The sequence below is a fragment of the Ambystoma mexicanum genome, chromosome 4p (genome assembly GCF_040938575.1).
Source record: "Ambystoma mexicanum isolate Mex_15411 chromosome 4p, UKY_AmexF1_1, whole genome shotgun sequence".
Lineage (NCBI taxonomy): Eukaryota > Metazoa > Chordata > Amphibia > Caudata > Ambystomatidae > Ambystoma > Ambystoma mexicanum.
Genome location: NC_090927.1, coordinates 1,083,627,532 through 1,083,654,527, shown reverse-complemented (window position 1 = coordinate 1,083,654,527; position 26,996 = coordinate 1,083,627,532). Strand labels below are relative to the sequence as shown.

The 26,996-nt window shown below is 45.0% G+C and overlaps 1 protein-coding gene across 5 annotated transcripts in view; it reads right to left on the bottom strand.

The window, feature by feature from the left end:
• The window catches only part of SASH1 (SAM and SH3 domain containing 1), a 673,306-nt gene that overhangs the window by 58,457 nt on the left and 587,853 nt on the right, over positions 1-26,996 (bottom strand). For all 5 annotated transcript variants that reach the window (XM_069606667.1, XM_069606665.1, XM_069606666.1 and 2 more), the window contains 4 exons: positions 17,323-17,458; positions 16,426-16,595; positions 15,429-15,638; positions 11,403-11,553 (listed from right to left, as the gene is read on the bottom strand). In XM_069606667.1, the coding sequence (XP_069462768.1) occupies positions 11,403-11,553; positions 15,429-15,638; positions 16,426-16,595; positions 17,323-17,458 (667 nt within the window). The remainder of the gene's footprint in view (positions 1-11,402; positions 11,554-15,428; positions 15,639-16,425; positions 16,596-17,322; positions 17,459-26,996) is intronic.

The following is a 26,996-nucleotide window of genomic DNA, read 5'->3' as shown; positions in this document are numbered from 1 at the left end:
CTTGAGAGCATAGCATTCTTTGGCCCAAGTTACAGCAAAAAGTAAAGAAGGTTTATCTCTTAACCCGTGCCCGTTTTACCTTTATGATAGTGTTTGGCCTATTTTTGAAAATGAGAGAGGCTAGTAGGTGACTTAGCCTCTACTCATCCTTGTACTCAGGGCATAAGTCAGTTTATATCACACACATCCATACATACATACACACACTCCAAAAACACTTAACATGCATTCACATGCACAATACAATTGCTAGCAAAAACACAGGGGAGTGAGGGTGAGAAAGGAAGGGAGTAAGAAGGAGAGGAGGGCGAGTGTGAAAAAGAGCATAACAGTGAGAGTAGCACATTTCAGAGAAAGTGTAACTGTGTGTGAGAGGGCAAAGACAGAAACACAGTAAGAGTTTGCGAGAGATGATGAAAGCAAGATAGAGAGCAAGAAAGAGGGAGCAAGTAAGAAAACGGGAGAGCAATACCGACTCCAGGGACACATTGAGGCCCATAAACGAAGACCTAGTGCATTTCCTGGCAGAAACATAAAAACAAGTCCAGCTGCAAGCCTGGTGGGGAAAGACTGCATAGTGACTTCCAGGTGGAAGCAGCCCATCAGCCATATAAACTGTGCTCCATCAAGCATGGGAGTCAAATATAGAATTTTTATGAAACCCTTCTTTGTGCTAGGGCAGTCCACGGCACACTGATGGCCATTATGCACAAGCCGTTAGATTAGTCGGTCATAGCCAGAGGGCAGGCGGCCTCAAACTCAGTGTCTGTAAAGCAATGCTCTGTAATCGTGCCGCAATAAACAACTGCATTGTCTATTACCAAGCCAACTGTTCAGTGCTGGGGGAACATTCCTGGCTGGTGAAAGATGGTCACTGAGAGAAATGCATCATGAGGGCTTCCCCTTCCTGTGGCTTGCAATTGCCGCCTTTCCTTCCCTCCAGGTTGTAAGCACTTTAGAATCTCTAATTTGCAATTCAGGGTCAACATTCGAATCGTGCATTTGTGATTACAGGTCGGCAATCCAAGCATTTTTTGCTTGAAAATCTTTTCTTGGTGCATTTAATTTTTGTTGGGTCTGAAGTCTTCTCTCTGCAGTGATCATATCCATTTCTACCTCCTGCCCACTAGTCCTCGTTCCTCACCCTGCAGTCATGGAATCTTTCTACCAGTGGAACAGGGACCATCACCCACTTTCCCCTGTTTCCCATGCTTGACCCGTCAGCCTCCTTTCCTGAAATCATGCATCTCACTAGCCTTTTTTCATTTTAAAGAAACACTGAAGTGCACCTCCCACCACGTGCAGCCTTCCCCCCCACCGTCCCGCTTCTTCCTGCACCAACGTGCCCTCATCTCCATGAATATTTAGTTTTAAAAATGTTCTTACATTTGTTTTTCACAGTTTATTTCCAAACGTTAATCTTTCTAGCAGGTTCCTCCTGATCTTTCACCATGTGCTGTATCAGAAGCCGCTTCCTTCCGCTTAAAGCAGCCTGACCATTTATCCCTCCAATGATTGGGTTCATGGTTCTCTGATCATTCTTGCTCGTTATCCAGGGTATGAGATTATTCCTTCCTGCACTCATTAACCATGGGGTGCTGCCAGGTTCTGAGTCTTGTCACGGCCAGTGTGAAAATCCAGAGGGTGCTCAACAACCTCGTCCCCGGAGATCCCGTACTCAGATGGCCAGAGACAGGGCCTCGCTTTTGGCTCTTGACCCTGGGGGTGGACAAGCGAAGGAGGATAACCTGGGTAGGGGGTTCTCGGGGAGTGGGGGAGAAGCACCCGATAGTGACACATGGTATCTTTCTTTTCCCACAACCCATCTAACCCCCATCCCTACCCATTTTATGGGAAACTACAGCACCCATAATTCCTCCCCACTTCACACTGACAACACTATTGAGCTGAGGAAAATGAGGAATGAGGCCAGGAAGATTACCTCTACTGACTTGCAAGGACTCTGTCCCTTTAAGGAGACCAACCAGAGTCAGGCACATAATCCTGACTACACACAGCTGCCACTTGTTAACACTCCCTGTCAGTATAAAAGGTGGCATGCACAGGCAAACAGTGCGAGGCTGGGTACGAGAAGGAGCAGCTCTTCCGGGGCTGATTCGAACCAGGCTATCGAACTTGGAAGGCCAAGGGGCTGATCGGCCGTTGCGGAGAATGATAGAGCAAGGCGAGAATTCCATACCTTTGGGAAGCCGTAAGCGTTCCCAGACTGAAACAGAGTGAGGAGAAAGAATATACCTTCCAAGTACTTCAAGGCGGCCCGCTACCCTCCCGGGTGAACGGCAGAGTTGGGGTGGAGCAGAGGAGGTATTGGTAACAGCCTTGACTGCTACATGAAAGGCGTTGAAGAAAGAAAGACAATTAACACGACCAGTGAGTTATCGATGGCAACAAAGGCCTGGTTTGTGTTAAAAGCAAAAGTGACTGTAACAAGAGATGACGGTTGCGCGTGTGATGAGAAAACACGTAATGAAAAAGACAATTGCTAAGGTGTAACAAAAGTATACAAAGTAAGAGTGGTCCTGCGAGGTGGAATTGCATATTCGAAAGTCGCTGTAATGTTTGAACTTGTGATGAGGCGGGAAACGAGGGCAAGAAAGTAACCGCAATCCCGAATGAGAGTTGATAAAGTGAAAATCGAAGATATGGACATTTAAAGGCACCAAGAGGGAAAAGTAAAGAAATAATAATTCGAAGGTACAAGTACCAAGAAGAATTGGTGTTGCAAATTCATGAAGCTTGTCAAATTGGTTAAAGAGAGGTCGAGGTGGTGATGCAGAGGTATACGTAAAATCCTTGCAGTTTTGAAAGTCTTTGACAGTTAAAAGTTGGATGAAATAAAACGTGGGGAAGAGAACCCCACAGAGTGGAAAGACAGGCTCAAGCCCGGCAGAGGGAAGCCTGCCTTGAACTCTGGTGAAAGAGAAATGAGAAAAGAAAAAAGGCTCGAGCTCGGTGGAGGTAAGCCTGTGTTGAATTGTTGTAAAGTAAAAGTGAAAAGTTGAACTGTGTATTTATGGCAATGCGGACGAAGCCTAAAGAATGTATGGAACTGTCAAAAGCTTGAAGCCCAAGCCTGAACTGTTGAATTGTACCAGTAAGCCAAAGTGTGCCAGACTGATAGAACTATGCCAGACACCCATCCTTTTAAGAAACTCCCAAGACCCTGTGCTTTCTAAACGTGGGGGAAGGGAGTTGTTAGCAAAGCCATTCTGACATTTCTTTGAAGACAGTATTTTTTCCTTTTGATATCCCCTTTACACATTTGTCAATTGAGAAGGAGGGCAAGGCAATGTTTTTTTTTTTTAACATTGGCCTTTTTATTTTGACTAGACCGACTTGGACTTATTTGTTATCTGTTTAATGGTCGGCGTGAGTGGCGACACCGGTGGGGCTACAATTAGAATATGTCAACCCGGTGCTGCCAGAGTAAGTGGCAGGCATGCCTGATCAGTTAGTTCCTGGGTAGGTGCACGGTGGGGGGGGGGGATCAGGTGTTGACCCCCAAATAAAAGGAGAGAGGTAGGAACCAAAGGAAATGTGAAAGGGGTGAAAGACAGGCTGAGTCACAGGAGCGGGAAACAGAAAGCGGCCTCATCTGTGAGTGGCACCAAAGTGGTGACAATTAGACCTAGAACCAAATTAATTGTTTAATGTTCATTGTTTGCAAACTGTGTGCCACCGGCTGCTGTTTCAAGTTGTTTTTGGGCACAGGGTGATGCCAAGCAAAACTTTACAAACTATGTTCAATACAAGCCTGTGGTGTTGCAGGCATTTCTTCTGGCAATGACTGCTGTAACTCCTGCTGACCTTGATGAACAATGAGGTTTTGTGCAGGAAGCAGATTATCTCACAGATTTGTTAGCATGGCTAATAAGTGATGGGGCACAGATGAATGGTTGGGGGTGAAGGGGTTAAAAAAAAAAACACTGGTTCTGGGTCCTTCCCAAAAAGGAATAGAAGTTCTTTCTTATCATGGAGACCACAGCTTTTTAGAAACCTAATTAAGGAAGAGGGGGTGTGGTAAAGACTGCACAATCAGTCACATGACAACAATTAGGAGGTGGTTCAAACAAATGTGTTTTATTGATAGGCCTTTCAGGGTAGGGTTTGGCCCAAACTCCTACACGGAATCAGAGTCTCTTCAACTAAACTAGGATATCTATAAAAAACAGTGCCATAAAAGGGCCAACATAAAGTGACTATTTTCCCAGTGGTTGCCACTTCCTGTGGCGCAAGTCCAAATTATGAGGTTTAACTTGGTTTAATTATTCCTTGTCCCTCCTCGGCCTCCCTACGCTGTAATGAAGGATTAAAAGCATGGGGCCAATGGAAAGTTCAAACCCTATACTTACTAAGTCCTTAGTCTGCCTGCTAGCCTAAGCAATAACACAATTTTGCCATGAGCGGGGGGCAACAAATGAGTTGACAAATGCTACTCTTGAATGTCCCGCCTTAGTCTAACACAATAGGGTCTTCCAGGGCTGCACACAGTATTGTCTCTTGTTCGTCCCTTGTTCGTCCTTCCTGCTTTCACAACGCATCTGAAGACATCTCAGAGCCTTCAGGCTTCTGGGGTTTGTCTTGGTCTTCTCAGACAGCAACTCCGCATTTGGTTCTTCCAGCGTGTCACTGGTGTTTCCTACCACACTGCTGGCTGAATTTGTTGGTTCCTTGTAAAACATCTCATACTTCAGATTTCAGACCACAGTTTCAGACTCGACTTTCACTGATTCAGGACTCCTCCCAATCTGGGGTGCACGCAAAGAAATAGTGGAACTACGTTCACTACTGGTCTGCCGCTGCTCCCCACAAACCCCATGGCCACATCCTCACCCACGCACAATACAACCCCACACAAAAACATGCGCCTGCTATTTAAGGGAATGTCCAGTACAGTGCACTGAAAGTGCAAGTTTCAACTTCATTCTACACTTTTCTTTTTTTTTTAACCATTCCAGAATGGTCTCTTTTTAAAATAAAAGTTTAGGAATAGTAAAACGTAAGGAACAAAGTAGTGCAGCGCTGCTCCCAACCCAAGCATAGCACTCACTTAGGGCTCTACCGGATTTTGGGTTTTCCTCAGCATTCCCATTGGATCTCTCCCAAAATTTGGATTCCCGAGATTTCTCTGTAGCAGCAATGTGCATTTCCTTCCCGCCTTTGCCCACTCATTCAGGGGCCCTTTTCCAGACAGACAAAATAACTTACTCTCCTTCCAGTGAGCTCTCTCCTTGGAGGTTTCAAGGAAGGCCCTTGGCTTTAGGCTTTCTTCCGTTTTCACTGTGGGGCCTCAATAGGCCTCATTCTCTCTATACTATGCCCTCTTGTAGGTCGCCTCAGAGTAAAAATGCAGCACCGTCGCCAACACATGTACTCCCTCTTCCGCATTAGATAATTGCGTGATTCATCTCACCTGTTCATTGCAGTTAAGATGATTTCTAGAATCTGAAGAATAAAATGTGACTAGCAAGTAGTATTGTAACACAACACCAAATAAAACAAATATATACAATCACCAGCGGGTTGGCTTACAAAACATCAAGAAATTAACCAGTGAAAACAGGTAAGTAATGCAGATGCTGTAAAATGATGGAAACCAGTCACAAGTGCAATATCCCTTGCTTTTGAAGTCCAGGCCGAATGCGTATGGGCCTAGCACCCAAAGGTCACAGGTTCCACTAGAGGTTTCTCACAGGAATGAGTTCTCTAAAGGGATGCAATGGGCTTGCAGCAGTGATAAGTTTCAAACTATTCAAAAGTTCAGCAACAATTTACCAGAAGACAGGTCAGTTATCACCTTTCTTTCAGACCCAACACTAATCCAGAGGCAGGATACTCGACCCAGGTTCTACGACCAAAGGTAAGCAAAAGACACATGTGAGACAAAGGACACTTCAAGGAATGGAGGAAGGCGAGTTCCAGCAACGATCATCATTTGCCAGCGACAACAGGCGTCTTTCCAGTTGTGGTAACAGAAGCTGCTCCAAGAAAAGTTCCCTTGACGATTGGAATCTGTAATTCGGGGAGAGGGTGACTTGTGGCACAACCTGGCCGACACCAAAGTTACTGGCCAGAATGCAGAATGGCGACGAGTCTAACGGGGTGGAGAGAGCTGGTCAGTCCAGGACATTTCCAAAGGCTCAGAAGAGCTAGATCCTCGAGAAGGTGTCAAGACCAGTTTCTCCCACTAGTCCATGGGCAGAAGCACTGCAGAGGGTCTTCAGAGATCAGGCAGATGAGCAGTGCTTTGCCGGGCCTGTCACTGGAGAGGATGCTAGATCACTGCAGGAGTTGTCCTTGGGTCATCAATGGGCTGCTTTTCTTTGAAGGATTCTTGGCTGCAGGATTCGTCCTCTTATTAAGATTCATGGCTGAAAGCAAGACCAACCCCACCAATGGTAAGGATCTGCACCATTCAAACAGCCAGTAGATGTCCAATCACAGACAACTACTGGTTTCACATCTGCCCCAGTAGCAACCGTTCTGGCACCAGTGATGTGGACTGAGACTAGACAGTCCAAGCCCCCTTGCACACACCTACACACACACACACACACACACACACACACACACACACACCTACACACACCTACACACACACGCCCCAACACACATGCCCCACACATCTTTACCGGGCAAGTGCATGATCTTATAAGGGTTTTGCTGACCTGGGAAGACAGGATGAATGTCAAACTACAATATGGCCAAAGAACAAGCAAGTATCTCATGGCACTGCCATTATATGGCAGTAGCCACATTTAGTAGCCATATGCAGAAACCGTGAATGTGCACACTAAAATAATGCATTAAGAGTGACAATTTATTTATTTACATTTATAAAGCGCTCACACAGCCCGCAGGCATCGAGGCGCTGTTACAGGAATTGTTTTTCTTAGTTGCGTAATTGTGTTTTTTTTGTCTTAGTTACGTATTTATAACGCGCTTAAACACCCGGAGGTTTCTAAGCGCGGACCCGGGGATCGAACCTGTTGCTGCTTCGTGCCGTCTTGCTTCCAAGACGCGCACGCTGCCGCTGAGCTATCCTCCCGGGACTCCAATGTAACTGCTGCCACCAGCTTGTCTTTTAGGCACATATAAAAGTAACCAAAAATCCCATGAGTAAAAGGTTACGGTGATACAAAAGCATCCCGATTGCACTGTAAGGTGCTGTGTACAATCTTAAAAATACAAGACTTCAAAAGGCAAACAAAGTTTTCCAGTACTGATAGTCTGAAGGACTAGTCAGTTCCCCCATAACAAATGGGCAAAAGGCAGGGAAAGTGAAAAACAAAGCAATAAGAATGGGGTTCCACGGAAACCTATGGAGGGAAAGTTGTAAAAAGAAAATCTTTCCAAACAATTGCACATCTTTATATGTGGCTTGTGATGATGCAAACATCTTGAGATTCTCCTTGCATGCATTCGTCCACTCAGAGCGTTCCATGGCTGCCAGACAGTGACCCTTCGCCTCCAACTGCACTGTCTTCCATCACAGTTGTGACACTTCTTTGGTCAGTGAGTTTGGAAACATTCTGTTCCCCATAAATCAAGCGGATATTAAGAAATGCGGTGTCATTCTTACCGTGGGCTTGCATGTGCAAGCAGTGGGGGGCCTTTCTAAGAGGGACTTGTAAAGAAGTTCTATTCAGAAAAACTCTCGTGATCAGTGGGCTGTCAGGGAGTAATTATATTCACACCTAAGGATGCATGAGAGGGGTGGAAAGTTATTAAATTCCTGATAAGGGAGGGTTTTCTTGTCCCTGGTGATATGTTTCTGGATGCCTTCACATGAGAAGTCTTTAACATCCTTGTGGATGTAATATCATGCCTTGCTAGGGGAGGCGAGCCTTCAGGATCCCACTTCTTCCACCATCGGTGAGGTACACTGGGAAGCAGCCGGACAAACCTATCCCCTTGCGGCTCGCTACTAGCACATGAGAGGATGTGTCATTCTTCCAAGTTGCCTCAGGGGTGACTTGGAAGTTGCTCCCTTTCCCCCTCCCGGAAAATGCTAGTCCCTTGATCCTTGCTGCATGGAGAGCTAGGTCTTGCTCTCTGTCTTTTCTTCTTTTGGGGAACTCTTTTCTGAATTTTTTTGTGTATTCTTTCGGTTTTGTTGGGAGATATTTCTTCCTAGGCTGATGATGAGCTGGGGAGACCGGAGGGCACACTTTTCTACCCCTAGACCTTACATCACACCACGGTTAGTGGCACCACACTGAAGAAGCTACAACGGATCCAAAACACTGCAGCCAGACTACTCCTCAAACTATCCAGAAGAGACCACATCACCCCGGCCCTAAAAACACTACACTGGCTCCCAGTAAAACAGCGTATCATCTTCAAAACAATGTGCATAACGCACAGGGCAATCAGCGGACAAGGAGCCGAATTCCTACAAAAAAAATAACAATCTACAAGCCAACGAGACCACTCAGGTCAACCAACAAAATCCGACTGGAACAAAAACCTTACATCAAGAAGAAACTCGGAGGCACCGCTTTCTACCACTTAGCCGCGAAAACCTGGAACATCCCAAAATTGATAAGGAACACCAAAGACCACCTTAAATTCAGAAAATTACTAAAAACCTACCTCTTCAACACCGGAGACTAAAACCGAAACAACAATAAGACAAACGAATCATCAAAAAAGGACAGTGGCAAACCGCTAGAACCGACAGAAGTACCCTGGGCACCAGCAGGGCTGACGCTGGACACAGGGGTCCACCCGCGAGTCCCAGAGAAACGGATACAACTACTCCAGCCAAGCCTTACCATCCCCCACCGCCCTCACAGCCACAACTAGGTCCCACGAGGCTGTGGAACAGACAAGATACCACCAATCACCACACAACCGGGTGTATGGACAATAGCAGCGGCGCTAGTCATGTGGAGGGGGGGTGAGCATGCAAGGTTATTAAGGGAGCGGGCGGAGGGGACAGCTAGATCCTCAAACGGCCTCGAATGGAAAATCGGGCACGTACCTCCTGAGGCTCAGGGTGTACAAGCATCCCGTCGGGTAAGATTACACGAGCCCAACCGGTTTCAGTCCAGGATAGAGATGACTAACGAATACCATTAACAATTTCCTTCTCTGCATACACCTCTCAAACTCCAAACCAAACAACCACAAACCTCTAGCGCAGCAAACCGCACGAACTTCACTACACTGCAACAACAAAACAAAAAAACACATAGACTCGCACATCAGCACACGACGACTACCGGCCGCATACACCCCAGGCCCAGCCGACGGAATCACCGGGCTGAGGCTGCCAACAGCACATCACTGCAATCTTGCACTTTTCCAGCCTCCACCCACTAACCCACCACCGCCCCCCCTCTTTCAGAGCCGCCAGAGCGCCAGGGGACCACTCCGGTGGTGATAGTGCGCGGTACAAATGACCTTTAACATTAACATTAACCACACCCCCAAAAGTTGCACAAGCCCCATCACTCAGCCCCAAACATGTTACTTTGTCACAACCCTGTTCTATTTTCCTGTTATACGATTCCTCTCTTATAACCTCTCTTCCAATGGTTTCAGTTGTCACCTTTAAGTAAACGAATCCCAGGCGTTCTGCTCTCTGCCTTCGTTTTTACTGCATGTTCATGCTACAATCTGACTTGTCCTACGGTTAAACAATGGAGGTCATTCATTACAACCTTGGTGCTAAGTACACCAACTTTACCACCATGGTGTAAACTACTTTTACACCATGGTGGATGGCGGATTTACCGCCCCATTCCAAGGTGAGTGGGGCAGTAAATCCCCATTTCCCATTTTCCCTTCCCCATTCCCATTTTTGCCCCATAGGGCATAATGGGAGTGGGGAAGGCGCTAATTACGCCACCGTAAATTACGGTGGCGTAATTAGCATCATGGCGGATTAGCGCCATGGATTTTAACGGCTGCTAAAAGCAGGCGTTAAAATCAGAATCAGGCGTTAAGGGTTAATGGTGGCGTTAACCCTTAACGCCTGAGTTGTAATGAGGGCCAATGTATGCTTTCCCAGTCACTTAAGCTCAATTCATTACCTCTGCATATTTTGCCCTACCCATCCCCCCACTTCGCTCCCACACACATTTGCTTCTCTTGCCCATATTCGTCAGTTTCACTGTATAACATTTGTAAACTCCACCCTTTTCTAACTTCTCAAGCCACTAAGGGGCCGAGTCTTACATTCATATTTTCTCATCCTATTACTCATCACTTTTTACTCTGTCTCTCAGTTACTGCTCTTTTAGCACTACAAAGGACATAAAACAAAGAATTGATTCAATTTCATGGTAGATCTCTACAAAGGGAAGTACTTTTTGTAAATATAATACTCCATTTTAAATGCAGGTTTTATTTTGTAGAATACTTCTAAAACACTCTGGGTGCTCTGCTGCTTTTAGTGGTATCTTATATCCCCGTCCTCCCAATTTCTAATGTAGTATACAAAGTTCTTAGGTTTCCCAAGGCCATTAGTGAGAAGGCCATCCAGTCCTACTTTTGCTTTAAAATCTTATACTTTTAATTTAACCAAATTTCAAATGGCAAATAAAATAATAGAAGCCCCAGAATGCGAATGGGGAAAAAAAACAGGAGTCGGTGGTCTTCTCAGACATGACCATGGGCAACTTGAGATCTCTCCGCAGCTATACTCTGTATCCCTGCAAGGTCCCATATAACACAGAGGCTGGAAAATGGGTTCATCCAAGAAAATGGAAGTCAATGCCTGTCCTGCTGTCTATTGCAACCCTACACAAACCCCAAATAATGCCAATAGTGAAAGAGTCCAATATAGGGGACAAGTCGGAAATCCTATTCTTCAATGCAGAACCATATCGCAATAAACACCATGCCCTTGTTAAATTTCTTGATCAGTGATTGTTCATTATTACTTCACTGCCTGTCTTTCTGAAACCCTGGACACAATGGTGACAGGCTGTATGCGCAATGTGGTACGACAGATTTACACAGTGACAGGTTCTTTGCTGCAGATAGCAACGGTGTTACTGCAAGTGACTCACTGTTGCTGCCAACAAAAGGTGGGCAAATATCAGATGACATAAGATAATCAAAAGTTTGGATACAAGATGAACTTTTCAAAACTGCCACTAATGACCATTTGGATAATTTTGACAGATAAAATTACAGTAATTAAGTTATGTATCCAAATGCAAAAGGAAATTAGTGGGAGAGGTTTGAGTTGATGTGTAATTTATAGTCCAAGCAGCTGCCTATTTGGAAAATTGTCATATTTTAAAAAAAAGTTTTTTTAAAAAATCATACCCTTATTTAACACATAAGATCAGATTAAGAACAGACAGAATCAAACTAGCAACATGTGTTTGTTACCTGACCAATCATTATTTTCGTCAAAGACTTACTATCGTATTCCTGTAACAGCTCGACTGCAGTCAGGAGCACGGCCCTGTGCCTTGGGTCCTGAATATTCAATTCATCCAGGTCTTCCTCCTCAAGCAGCTTGAAGGTGTCAAGATCTTCATAGCCGTTGAACAGGAAAGTAGGCATGTGCTCCTGGAGGGGAGTAACACGTGTTTAAGTGATGTGAACAAGCTGTGTGCCACTACAAAACCAGTGAAAGCTCAACTCACCTTCCATTTTGCCTTTCATGGGAGCTTGCTAGCTTTGCCACTTAATTCTATTGCGTGGTTACCTCCTAGCCATTGTACTAAATGCTAAATACCTGGTGGTGACCCCCTAAAAAGGTTACAAATACACACTAATTCTATACCTGTGCGTTTTCTAATGTTTTGGACTTCGACTCTCATGATCTAGCACCATTGAATATGCTGGATAGGCCTGATGGGTGTTGTAGTCCAAAACATCTGGCGAGCCGAAGATTGCAGACCCCCGACATAGCTGGTCTTCTATAACCAGATATTTGTCACATTATACTTTGGAACCATTTACTGTGTGCACGAATTGCAAACAGGAAGGAGGTGCTACTGGGGGTAATGGGCAGCAGAAGCCAGTACACAGTGGGAATGACTTCTCATTTGCCTTGGATTTCAGTGACCCCATCAATGTGGTGGGCAGAGGATCAGTGTTGGAATAACAATATTGGTCTTGTGCGAGTTGCACGTGCTTAGAGAAGAGGGCTGAGATGGGTTCCTAATTATTACCCCGATTTAGTTCACACAATTTGGGGAGCTCTATTCTATCCCCACATGGCTGCGGTCAGTTCTAGCATTGATCAAGGTTACACTGGGACCTCATTAATACACACAGGAAGGATTTTACTTTGACTTTGTGGTTCAGTTAATTGTCCGTCTGACTTCTTCTACGATGACGTAACTACATGAATAAAAGAAGAATTAAGCAATCAAGTACGCGGGAGCTTGGAGGAGCACCTCCATCTTTGCTCTATAAGAGGAGCTCATGAATGTTCCATTTACGTTCATCTGGTTTGGATCTCCATGTCTGTGCTTTGAAGTTTCTAAAGTAAAGCCACCAAATAGATGGACCTTGCAGATGCCTCCATCTTTCAGCTTACTCTGGGGTGAGTCTGCTGTGCACAAGGTGAACGGCACACTGAGATTCTCTGAATAATATAGCAGGTCAGCCTGATCTCAACGTATTCAACTTTGCACCAGGATAGCAAGAATCTCATATCCAGGCACGCCTTCTCATAAGTGGCATGTTCTACTCCTCAACTCAATAAATGCCATCCTGTCTTCCGACGTGTAGAAGAACATAATCACCTGGACTTTTGTTGGGCCTCTGGCACAGGCAGTGTAGCTTATCATCCAGATTCGCTGCCCATCCACTTCCACAGTAAATGGAAAACCCTTGGGGAGATGGAATTATGCCCTCAACCAAGAGACGGAAGCTACAGCAATGCCTCGCACAGCAGTCTGGGTGAATGCCTACACCTCTCCGCTCCACAGGCACGCTGTACAGGGCCCAGGAGTATACCGGTTTACATACCTTGGATTATTTACCAGCAACGGATGGCATTAGAAACACTGCTATTGCCCGTCACTGCCTATAGCCACTTACTAACAGAGCTGCTCTTTCCCTGCTGTCTCCTGTGAGCCAGCATGGCCACTATCATTCCAAGCAACTGGTTTCTTTAAGTTTTAATTGTATGCTGTGACATGATGACATTCGCTGTGTTCCAGCAGGCAAATAAATCTGCAGAACAGGCAACACCACATCATTTCTTAAAGAACTTTTCACCCCTGAAACAAGTGATTTAATAAAGAGCGGCTTCTACAGTTATTACACAACATGCCTTTCTTTTGTTCTGACCTAGATGTGAATGCCGATAGAGCAGAAGCTTTGTAACCCTGCCGCCCATTAACCCTAACACTGCCAGTAATAGTATTGTTCAGGTTAGGGGAATGGCGCATAACACATTTTGAAGGCCGAAGAACCCTGGTTCTGGATGGCAGAGTGCAGGTAAGCAGAGCAGAAGCCCAGGAAGTTTCATGATCCAGCCTTTCTGCTCCGTTCTACGCTTCTATGCCACCTGGTAACCAGCATTCGATAATCTGGCATTTTTGATTATGCAGCATTACTGGGGTCCCACTGAGGTTGCAATGTAAAATGACCAGCAGTAGTGTTAAGACATAATTTCCACATCACAGACTTTTACTATCTTGGAATATGTACTAAGAAAAAGAGAGCAGCTTAGCCAGCAGCTATTGTAAAAGAGTTGGATGGATTTTTACATGCTAGTAGGAATTACACAAGAGCAAGGCATAAAATAAGCTGTGTCGCGGAGCAATTTGCTATGCAATTCTGTAGGTTTGCTAATTAAATTGGCACTTGTGTAGCAAAGTTAGCTATTTAAGTTACCCTGTTCAATGAAAGCACAGCCTTGCCTTCAGAGTTCTCTGCGTCCTCTTTTCTCTGTTCACTGCTAGTTCAAAGGAGCTAATGGAGAGAGCATGCAGCAGTAATCAACCCCTTCACTCATGTGCCAAAAAGGTCTGTGTGGGAGTGCTACACACATTTTTTTTTCAAATAATTGCAAACCAGAAATTATCGGGATAATACTGTTACTAAGCTAACTTTATCCTGTCCGCCAAAGACTAATATCTGTTAAGTTTATTTTTTTTAAAAAGGCTTTCAATTCGGTTTCTAAAAATGTAATGTTACATAATGCATAATTACAGTATTGCTACTGTAAAACACTGCATTGTCTCCCTGCGTTACAGTGAAGTGTATCTAAATCTCAGTGTCAACTAGATGTCATTATGTTGGGGAAGATGCATCATATGATGAGTGAACACTGGAAAATGTAGATGACCACGTGGCCAAATGCTTTGATGGCAAACAAAGTCCTGTGGCCTGCTGGTTACATACAGCTTGCAACTGGTGCTCAACCCACGAGCTGATCCCATACTCCTTGACATTTGATTTTATCATGTTGGTTTATACCCGCTACCCTGAAAGTGAGATGGCCATAAACTACAATATTCTGCCTAGTTTTCCCAGTTCTCTGCCTGCTATGCCATCCACTCTGCTTAGTCTTTTACATAATGAATAGACAAAGCTAACTTGATATTTACTTAAAGTAGCAATCAATAGTTTCATCCAGTCTGTAAATCAACAGACCTACTGCAAAACTGTACACTTTAGTTGGCCTCCAGAGCTCATTTTGCTCTATGATTATGATTGTATTATATATTTCCACCTGCAGTAGAGAGAGCTGGCCAAACTGTTTTGAGAGCCTTTTTATTATATCTATTTATTCGTGTCCATTCATGCAGCTAACCTTTTTACAGACACTCATCCAGGGCTCGCAAATATTTTCACCCACTCGCATAGTCTAGTAGATTTTAGGAAGGGCCAATATCATTTGCAGGGGATGTTGGAAACTTTCATTTAAACTTTACTGTTTGCAGTAAATGTCAAATAAAAGTTTCACTGAGCATGGGTGGCAGCAGAGTGCCAAACTAAAGTGGGTTTGTGGTGACATGCACCATTTTACAGAAAGAATTTGCAAGGCCTGACTTATCTCAATAATGTCTTACTTAAGCGGTATACCCAACTGCTGTATTGTTGCTCATTTTGTATCTTGGGTACAAGTATCTATTGGTGGCATTAAAAACATTAGTACAACATTGCTAATCAAATGGGTTTGCTGCTAATCAAGAAAAATGTAATTAGCAAACACTGCTAATCAATTTTTGAAAACTAATTTATGCCTTGCAAGAGGATGAGAAACAATCATAATTCTGTTGCATGTTGCAATTGGTGCCAATATAGGCCTGCAAACAGTTATGCCAACCATGTGCTTCCTCGGTGTGACCAATCTAGGAGCTCGGTGAAACCCCCAGTGTTGCATGGGATTTGTGAAAGGCAGCATTGATGAGTAACCCTCTAGAATATGCAATTCCCACTGATGCCTCATGGTGAGCTAGGAAATAAGAAAAACATACCTTCAAGTTGATCCGCTCCAGAAGGTCTTCGACAGAGTGAGGCTTTGGTGGTCTCCCTTTGCGCCTCCGCCTCGTGGGCCGTTTCGGCTTCTCTTCTACCTCGGTCAAGACATCCACATAGATGAACTTGAAAGTGCCAACTTTGTTGCTCAGCAGGCCCATCCACGTGCCCATAGGCGGCTTGCTAATGATATCGATAATGTCTCCTTTCTGCAGGGCAAAGTCGGGCTGGTTAATAACACTCTCCAAGGCCACCGCAATGGCAGAGAGAACAAATGTAACAAACTGACACCTTCGATACCCCAACGGGCAATCAAACTCGACCATCAAGAGCACAGAAATAGCGAGTCATTACTGTCAGAGGGAAATTAAATAGAATGTGCGGCTAGTACAAGAATACTCCTGTTTGTTAAGGGAAGTTAATTACTCTGCCGCTGAAGCAAAGACACGAGGCAGTGCAAATGATGTTGCACAGTGGGACATACAGGGCATTGACACAAGGTTACTCTGCACAGGAGACTTTGAAATGAGAGTGAAGTGGTATGCCTGCCAATCCTCAGTGGAAAACAATGTCAAAAAAAGCACAAAAAAAACAAGAGACAGCAGAAGCAGAACTCACACAAAGACACATGGCAACCAATTAAGCAAGAGAAGGAAAACCAAGCTTTGATTGACAGAAACAGAATTGGTTAATATCTAAATGCTATTGTCACATTTAAGAAAAGTGGACGCCATCTTTAAGCATGTTTGACTTTCATGCATAGGAGATCTTTACCTTTTTGTGATTTACAGAGCGAGAGCAAAAACACTCAGTCTAACGAGGTCATAGCGTTTTGTCCACCAATGATGCGTGCACGGATATAGTGTGCACAGTTTGGAAAAGCACTTCTTAGGTTTATATCAAGGGGGCGATGTAGGGGTTAATCAGGTTGAGCTTGCAAGAGATCTCTACGGTCCGTCAAAAGCACAGAGCGCAAGAAGAATACGTGACGAGTACCTTGAGTTTCAGGGAATCGGTGTCGTAGGGGCTTGGCGTGAAATCCGTGTGCACTCTGGCTCGCCCACAGAATGGCCCCCTATATGGAGGCTCCTCGTCGTCGCCATCTTCTGACTTAACACTCTCACGGTTGCTGGCAGAGGAGTCTGTGGTACTCACTGTCTGGCCACCTGGGGACAGGGAGAGAGAGAGAGAGGATGGAAGGTAATGAAACACAAAAAGGATAAGGAAACAAAAAAGGGATTCCTCCCTCCTTTCTCTGAGGCCTATGCACATTCTCCAATAGACAATCTCTAAGGCATGAAGGGATGGGCTGGGGAACCGTGGAGCACTTAGCTAAACAATTTCCCGGACAGAGGCAATATCTACTGCTCAGAGAAAGGGATTTGCCTTGGTTGCTTGCTCATAATTCCCAAGTTTATCTAGAAAGGCTGCTTTTGACAGTCGAGGAATACACATGAAGCAGGCATGTACACTGCTCCCGGATTATGAGCTGTGCATACACATGACCAATGGAGGCTCACTGTAGCGGACACAGGTTGGCAGCTCTGCCTCAATTCTGAAATCCCTCCATTGTTATTCTTCATTTGCTCTCACCTTACAGTGTTACAGTTCCTAAACATTCTGTAACCTCGGTCATCAATGTCCCACTTCAGCATTTTCAGAACACATTCACAACAAACATAATTAGAGTGTGAACAGATTTTTCCCCCATATGTGCTTCACATTATCGACACTTCCAAGCGTTCTCCGAGTTCTCCAGGGAAAGGGGCGACATGTAGGCTTTGCTGACCCCCTTCCTCACGGACACTCATTAACCAGGAAAAATTAGACATGAAGTAGTGAGATTTGCAGAGCAATATCGCAATTCACCATGATCTACACAATGGAACTTACTCATTGAACTCTGACCACTTAGGGAGCTCCGAAGACTTTCCACTGAACCGCCAGCTTTGAGTTTCGGCTTATCCAGAGAATGTGTGTCTGCCTTTGGCGTCAGAGGGTAGTTCGGCATCACATCTGGGTTGGAGTCCTGCAAGACAATTTAGGAAACACCGTCTTCAGCCTGTTGCAAGTCACAATGAAAATCCAAGTCCTGTAGCATCACTTTTCCTTTCTCTAATCTAGGAACACAAGGGCCAGTTTTATTCCATGAGGCTGTAGTTCACATTTCCTGCAGTTGTAGTAGAGCAGCACAATTTTTCACTCTTCAGGTCGCTAATCAAAACATATCTTTTCCCGGACGTTTATTCAACTCGTACAAGCTAATTTTCTTTTTTTTACTCTCCATTAAGTGATGTTGTATGATTGGTTTGTGCTATTTGCAAACGGAGACTGGTCCCCCTTGAAGAGCCTCTTCGCACTAGCTAGTGGAAATCACATGACATATTTGTATCTTTAGGGAGAGGAAAGAAGAGCAAAAGAGGAAACAGCCCGGTTTAAAGAAAGATTTCACAGTCTTAAATTGTAAAGGTTTGCCGATAAATGGTGGCAAGACTGGGAGGGATATGCCTTCAATGCCAACCCCTCTGCTTATACTTCTCTAGGAAAAGTGTGACATGCCAAATACAAAGCTTGCTTTGCCAGCACTGGAAAGGAAAGAACAAAAATAGACTGCAGTAGCTTGGATACTGCACGAAGGATATTCAGTTAGTAAACACGACAATTAACAACTACCTTCACCTTGCAAGCCAAACAAAGCTCCAACCTGACCGCGAACCCTAGAGTACTTACAGGTAAGATGGCAGTCATGGCAGGTGTGCATAGAACAGGGCCAGAAAGGAGACTGCCTCCCACAACAATCACCCCCATTGTGTTTGGCGTGGGTGTGTTTGAACATAGACAATGTTTTTCAGTCACGGACATGCAAAAGGAGCAGGACCATAGTGCATTTCGAGTACATTTACAACTGGATATCAAATAATAAAGCTTACCACAATCTTTACATAAAATAAGAGACCAACAGTAATTCCTAGAAACGCCCCTAGGTCAGGAATGTGGGCTGGGAAGAAAATATGCCAAAGCAGCTGCCTCAGGGTATTCACTCAAAACGGCACAACAATTTGAGGATCATGCCTCCGACCCCCCATTGGGAGAAGCGGCCGATTAGGCCCCCACAAGTCAATTTTAACAGTTGGAGCAAACAAGTCCAGGAGATTAAACCATTGGCCGGTGGGTCTGAAAACTTTGGATCATCCGATGTTTTGGACTCGACTTCCATGAACTCCTCACCACTGACTGTGCTTTCTAGAGCAGACGGGGGTTGTAGTCACAAATATCAGGAGAGCCAAAGGTTGCAGAGCTCTGACGTATACAGTGCTGCCATCAGTCACCACATTGATAGACCCCAATAAGGAAGATCACAGCTAAAATGAGACTTGGCAACTCTGCAAATTCAACTAAAGTATGGGTTTATGTAGTAGATCGCCTGTTTCAGGAACTTAGCAATTAAAGGCACGTGAGCAACACGACTAGAACTGGATGGGTCTGTGGGGTCTAGTGAGGGATCCTGAAAGAGTAGAACCAAACTCTGCTGATGTTAGACCTATCTTAACCACAGCAGATATAAAAGAGAAGATTAACAGGATTCCTTCTAATGGACGATACCACCACCAGAATTAACATTGTAAACTAAATACATTCACAATATATAAAGCAAAACAAATAGCACATTATAAAGTGTTCAGATCCAACTATTGCATGGAAGGGACAGACCTCAACAGCAGTTGATTAAAATTTGAAGAACAGGATTTATTACTGAGCCACTCCCCAGTACCATCCTGATTAGCGTGTTCTCGTTGAGGGCCCAGTAGAAGGCACACCTTTATTGGTTTTTAGCTGCTACAATAAGTTACCTGTGATAATTGGGACATTGTGTGAATCTGCACAGTAATTCAACTGAGGAAACGTTTGCATTAAAGGGGCAGGTCACTCAAAAATGTTATTGTTTAAAAAGATTGGCCATAATGAAAAAAATAAAAAAAATAAAACCAGAAAAGTTTATAAGTTCCTATGTAAAGTTTTTGGGAAATGAGCCTGAGTCAGGATTTTTAATGACTAGAAGGTATCAATTTTGGGAAATTAACAAGCCTCCTGTGATCATGTTCCCTCTGCTCTTGCGGAACTAGATTTTCTCCAGGTGATATGTCGCTTCACAATAGGTATTCTACCCTTTTATGTGGTACTGGCTAGGTGTGGCGGGTGTTTGGGGGGGGTCATTACTGGAGAGCTACTGCCCCAGTGAAGGCAAATATCAAGAAAGTTTAGTACATTTCCTATTTTTTTAGAAATGTTTATCAAAGATGGGCACTAGATGGCTGAAGCTGCAGTGCAGGGGGATGAGGGGGAGGGATGCCTTAGCTCACTGTTGCTCATGTCAACCCCAAGATGTTTCGGACTGCAATCCCAGCAGCCCTAGCCACCATTGCCAGTGGCAAAGGAGTGTTATCAAAAGCATCCAGAGGGCCACATAAAGAGTAGCCTTGCGTTTGGCTTAAAACAACATTCTAGCACTCTCTTCTTTGGCGTTTGCTGTCACTACGAATGTATAAAAAGGTTTGCCAAAATACGCTGGCTCAACAGGAGGCGGGAAACGGTTGCACTGCAAGTGGAGCTTTCTGATAACGGTCCACTGGTCACGTGATCATTAGCAGCACACTCCTCGAGCACCCTTAGCGTTCTCGTTTACTATATTACATCACATGGTGTTCATTTTTCTTCAGATTTTGCCTTTTGATTTTTAACAAAATGCGGTTACTACATGTTTTTCAATCGCAGTTCTTGCTAGAAAAATATGAATTGAGTCACTGAGAATATTTCATTTTCAGATTCAAAAAAAAAAAAAAAAAAGTGTTCCTTGGAAAAAGAGCATATCCCACACTATCGCCCAAAAACGAAACAGTGTATGCTCTCACTCCAAGAACTGCAAGCCCAGGCATGAATTGAGAAGGCAGTTAGCGGGGGGACATGAGCGAGTGGGGGTGGCGGGGAGATGGTACCAGTGACGCCGCCTCAATGTCCATAAATATCTATCAGTGGAGAATAGGAATGTTTGCAAACAAAAACACAAAGACCACTAGGGCTACCAGGTGTGAAATTAGCTGAAAATGGTGTATTCCACACTTCAAAAACAAAGTCAAATTCGAAAATAAATGTGAAATATCCAAATACTAAAACAAGAAGGTGCCAAGTGCGCAACAATCGAAGTGAGCACTGAGCCACATCGCAAAAAAAGATACCACACTACATACTCCGGTTTTGGAGGGTATGAACTAAGCATGTATTTGTCCGATTAAGATGGACAATAAGAGAGATTTAACTCTGCAGATCAAAGTTCGATTCTCTGGATGTGCGGCTAGAATCTGGAATCGCCTCCCATTTGCACAAGACAGGTCCCACCGCTCTAGCAATGAGAACAGCTATGTGCAAGGCACACGGGTGAGCACTGTGAAAGGAACATAACCCCACGGATGGAAGTAGAATGTCAATGGGAGAACTGTCCAGTGTGAGGGTCTGCCTGATGTGCCTTTTCTTTTTCTTTGCAAAGTCAGAACCACCCTAGAAATGGAAAAAATAAAGAAGGCCCCAAGGCAGTAGTTGGGTGCCCCTATTGTGCACAACCGACACTAAATGCAGTTTGCCGTAAAAAAATAGCACAGTAGTCGGTAAAACACATCCACGGAGAGATTCGACCTGTGGAGTACCACAAGGATCCTCCAACTCTCCGCTACTATTCAACATCTACCCGTATCTACCAATTAAAATCATCAAAAGCCACGGCCTCACCTGCTACAACTACGCCAACGATACACAATCTTCAAAATACAAGACAACCCGGAAATAAACTCAACGCTATAAAACTGCCTCCGCAATGTATTCCTCTGGATGAACTCCAACTGCCTCAAAATCAACCAAGGTAAAACAGAAATAATGATGGTCACAAAAAATGGAGGCGAAAACCACTTCATCCCTTGGCCAAGGGAACTCGGGACAACCCCAGCACCCTCTCCGATTGTAAAAAACCTGGGGGTTCTGATGGACAATAATCTCACGCTAGAGCCACAAGTAAATGCCCTTCTCAAGAAAAGCTTCTTCCTAATGCGAGCGGCAAAGAGGATCTTACCATTCCTATCGTTCGCCAACCAAACCAACACCATTATCGCCCTAGTCATGTCCCGAGTAGACTACGCCAACAGCCTTTACTTAGGCATGCTGGAACGACTTCTTTAAAAACTACAAGGCATTCAAAACGCTGCAGCCAGACTGCTTCTTAAACTACCCCAAAGAGAACACACCACACCAGCGCTGAAAACACTACATTGGCTAACAATAAAACAACAAATAAAATTCAAAACAATGTGCATCACGCACAGAGTGGTACACGACGAAGGCGCTGAGTTCCTGAGAGACAAACTGTCTATATCAGCCAACAAGAACGCTCAGATCAAGCATTGACATCCGCCTGGAACCGAAACCCTACAACAGAAGAAAACTGATCCTCCTTCTCTCACCAAGCCCCGAAAACCTGGAACGACCTTCCAAAGTATATACGCAACACAAGAAACCATCTAATATTCAGGAAACTACTTACAACCTGGCTCTTCACGTAACTAGAAAGACCAGCCACAGGGGCATGCACACAACTAAAACATCTATGAATGTATAGAGAGACCCGGATCCACACCAAGCAATCAATGGGGAAAAACCCTCAGGAAAATATCCCACAGCATACTAAACGACTAACCGGGAGACAGCCGCAATACGACCAAAGACTGTGTACATAGCAAGACAAAGACAGAAGCACTAGGACGAATCATCAAGAGGACCATGACCTTAAACTATAGCCATTCCCAACAGACCTAAGGACAATAGACAGAAGGAAAGGAAGCACTACACCCAAGCCCCAATCCAGTGGGTGAGAAACGGAATGTTTCATCATTACCCACTGTCCACCTACCACACAGCGGGAAGCACAATGCCCCATCACAAAAAAACTACAACATCCCCAAGGATGTTCACCCCACAGAAACCAATGAACCAACGGAAAGACAGACATGAGAGGAGGAAGCGAACGACTGAATACACAGGCTCACCAAGATGGAAGCACTAGGACGCCACATCAACACCACTCTGACCCTGAACCATTCAAAACCTCTACTGCCCAGTGTCACACCAGATAACAAGAGAATAGAGATATTACCAACACAGTCCCACACCCGAAGAAAGGTTCAGACGCACATATCAATCCAAACAATACTCACTATGATACAATGGAGTCAGCGCAGCACCAACAAAGCAAGTCGGCCCATGAGGAACCAGCATCAACCCAACCGTCAGGGATACAACTCTAACAGAACCAGAAGTACCTGAATCAGGACACAGACCCCACTAACCCAACCCTCAATCTTCTGCATACTTAAACCACACAAAGCCACACAACCTTCTCTCTCCCAGCAATCCGCACACACTTTACCACATCGCATCAACAACACAAACATCACCTACGGCACTCGAGGTCTCGCCCGATCCGATGCTAGCACCCAAAGCCCAGCACTCAGTGTATACCGAGCTGAAGCTGCCAACAGCACACCACTTCTCCCACTCTCCTGCTCCCCTCCTCCAGACGAACCATACCCGTCCTTCCTGTTTACAGATCCGCCAGAGCGCCTGGGGACCAATTCCGTTCGTGACGGTGCCCTATATAAGTACCTTTAACATAACATAACTGCCACCAGCCATAACTAGAAGGTTGTCTATGACTAAAAAGTCACAGGAGCAGAGAGAAAGGGATACCAATAACCCCCTTGCACCCCACATAAGGTGGTGTATGACAATCTCTTGAGAATTAAAAGTTTTAGGAGGGATATCCTTAAGAACAGTAGAAAGTAAGGATAAAGAAAGAATCTCAAAGGAGAACCCAAAGGATTACCAGCAACACTGCCCGTAGGGAGCTGTGTGCTGCAAAAGTAAACTACAGATGCCTTGCAGGAGATATGGAGGAAAGTAGACTCCATAGAAAAAGTAAAACACAGAAAACAGAGTTCCAAAAGGTAGAGCAAATAAGAATGAATGAGTGGAAAAAGGCTCCAGTCATTCAGGATAGAAAGAAAAAGGTCCAGAAGTCCAGCAAAACGTTCTGTGGGGGGGGGGGGGGGGGGTGGGGAGGTTCACTAGGCGTGGGGATGAAGCATAAACATAAATCTCAACAGGAATGTATCCAGCTAAACTGCTGACCGAGGGCCTCTACAGCACCTATATTGGAACAACATTATTCGGGCCAGATCTGGCTGCCCCCATCCAACAGACAATGCTAATAAGCTATTACAAACCCAACAGGACACAGTGAAGACCGAGCCTAATAGCCAAACCCTTAGGGAGATCCCATCTCCTGTACAGGCACTGGAAACTCCTCAGGAACAAGGTCTGCCTTCGAACCCACACAAACACTTTTAACACATCAATATGCCAATTCTTCCCTCTGCACCATCAGACGATAGAATGCAGCTATACCCCTCGATAAATTCAGCCTAGCTGCACACATACTTATATACAGCCATGATCACCTCAAGTCTTCAGAGCGCAGCTATATCCACCATCAGTAGAATGCAACTAACAAAGGCCACTGGCCTTGCTGCACACATTCCACTGATCTCACACAACCGCTGCACCACGCTTAGCACTACAATGCACCCACACACCACTTAATCCACCCTGGCTGTACACATACCGAGTGCACCCAAGCGCTGTACTACACTATGGTATCCGCTGACCTGGACTACGGTCCACGAGGGCGTTCAACCCACAGCGCTTTGGAATCATACCAATGGTAAAAGGCACAATACAAATGGCCAACATAACATAACATGGGCTTAAAAGCGAGAAACGGTAATAATCCCTGTACGGTCATGTGCTCCTCTTGCAAATCCTGTATTCTAACCTCAGGTATAAAAGGGAACTATTTTCTTACACCAAAAAACAGCAATTGATTTTTGGAGCTTACTGTACATTTGGTTTTCTTGTTTGTTCACAATGCAACCTGTACTGACATCATGCACACCATGACACAGACATGCCAACATGCCCCATTCTATGTGGTAGATCCTGCAGAACAAGCAGCCCTGGAACACTACCCGGACAATCATTTCCCGATGGAACGCGCGTTGGCTATGTGTAGCATGCCGCCTGCATTACATATGATGAATAGGTGATGTCAAAACACACAAGTGTAACCCAGAAGATGCATGGAAGACATCTCGAGTTGGCTCATGTCCAGTGTAGGGTGCTCAGTCAGTCCTGGCATTTTGGCTCCCATTGTATTGCATTCTGGTATGTGTAGTTACTGTGAGCATTGTCTAGTCAAGCCTCAAGGCAACAAATGTTTGAGCCAATGAATATTGCAAACCAAAATGCAAGACTCAGACAGCTCCTTCTACCAACTATCCACCCCTCCAACCCCCACACTCTTTGGATGCAGCCAGAACACCATTTCGTGTTATCCACAACACCGAATAACCCAAGTTATGGAACAATTTTTCAGCAAAGGAAGAAAGAAGCTCCTCCCAGAAGCACATGCGATTAAACAGATGGAACCTCTTAATTATTACAAGAACGAAAACTACTATGCAGACTATCCAGCGTGCGAGGGTATGAGGGGGAGGCCATCTTTCAGGAAGCTGGGCTGAATCAGAGAGCAAAACCTTGCGCAATAATCGCCTTGCTTAATCAGACCAAACACTGCCTCCTCTTGGGAAGACCCATAGCTCAAACCACACAGCCGACTGCATTAGGCTTCGCGCGGAATGGTGTACGTCGAGGAAAGGAAATCTGCATTCACTGGAAATCAGGCAAAGGGGCAACTAGGAAAAGGTCTTAACTACTGGCAACAATTCCGCGGAGAACTCCTGAAAGCAAACACTAGAGGGTGCTGCTGGGCAATACATACTGTGTTTTATTCTTCAGCTTTCTCCGCCGTTGCAATGAATGTCCTGCCTGCTTTAACGGTGGAACGCCTGCAAAAGGATTAACCAAAATATCCCAACGCCTCCATTTTCCTTTGGGAATTGCGGGTTTTTTGCATGAACCCCAGTCAATCAAATCGTACAACATCTTTCTCAACATTGTGAAAGGAAAACTCCTGCCTGGCAGCGGTGGACTGGGAACCGAAAGGGTCCCTTGAAATGATTTTCAAAGCGATCCCCGCATTACAGCATGCGAGTTCATGGGTATCTGGTCATTGCATCTAATGCCATTCCATCGAATTTTTTCCATCTAAAAAATGTGCATGGAATGCATGTTTTTGGGTGAGTAAAGGGTTAATTTTTGTTCAGGGGGATTTTAAAGGGTAAAAAACGGGTTTGGGGGGTGGGGGGCCCCACCCCCAAAAAAGAAAAAAAATGCATTTGATGCACATTTTTTAGATGTAACAAATTGCATTTTGATGCAAGGAATACGATGCAATGACCATAAACCGAGTTCATGCAGCCTGACCGCTCTAAGGAGGGTTTAGGAAGGTCCACGCACAAGACAATTTGAAAACATGCGTCAAAGTAGTGAATTTTATAGCACATTTGTAACTATGTATATTATAAAATAGTTCCAAAAAACTGAGCGAACATGTTTGCTATGAGTGAGGACTGATATACTGGAAGCGTTACAACACGTTATTTGCTTCAAAGGGATGTGGGTGGAAGTGGAGGAGACTGGGCGAAAAGTCATAGGGAGTAGAAAAGGCCAAGGTGCAGAGGCCCTCTGGGAAACCGACTTCCCTTTAGGCCAGTCCACCACAGTGCCTGGCCACGCGGGATCTCAAGCTCCGAGATCCACTGTGGTCTCTGGACTGTTCCAGAGAGAGACAGAGAGAGAGAGACAGAGAGAGAGACAGAGAGAGAGACAGAGAGAGAGAGGCAGAGAGAGACAGAGAGAGACAGAGAGAGAGAGACAGAGAGAGAGAGAGACAGAGAGAAAATTGGGCGCGCAGCCAAGGTGCGTCACCATCGCCCACTCAGAGGGCAGGCATAATTAATGCATTCTAATAGTGCCCCCTTTCACCCACCGCATCTACCCAATCCCTGTTGGAGGCCGCAAACAGTAAGCTTTCCAGAACTGGAATGATGGTTCTCTGCGTTGAATGAGGTCAGCTACACAGTCAGACAGTGACTTGCCAGAACCATGACCCACTAACTAGCCCCTAAAAATGGGTTTCACAAACCGGAACAATCAGAACGAACAGCATCCCTTTCCATTAGGAACACCACAACACAGCACTTGGTTCTGAACACTGGGCCGTTAACACCCAGTACAGCCCTTGGAGGCAGGTATTATTACTATTTGGACCCCGGGGAAAAACTATGACATGCTATTTTTAAAAAAAATGTAAGCTGGGTTATTGTTACAGTGTCCCCTACACAATTGAAAAAAAAAATACTAGAAAAGAAATTGACCACTCGGGAAAAGGGAGCTGCAAGTAGTCGCTTCTCTATTGCCATGCTGGCCATGTTCTCGATGAGGGCGGGAGAACAGTGCCCAGGGGTGGCAGTAGTGATGGGCAGGGGGGAGTCATGGGTGTCTGCTCT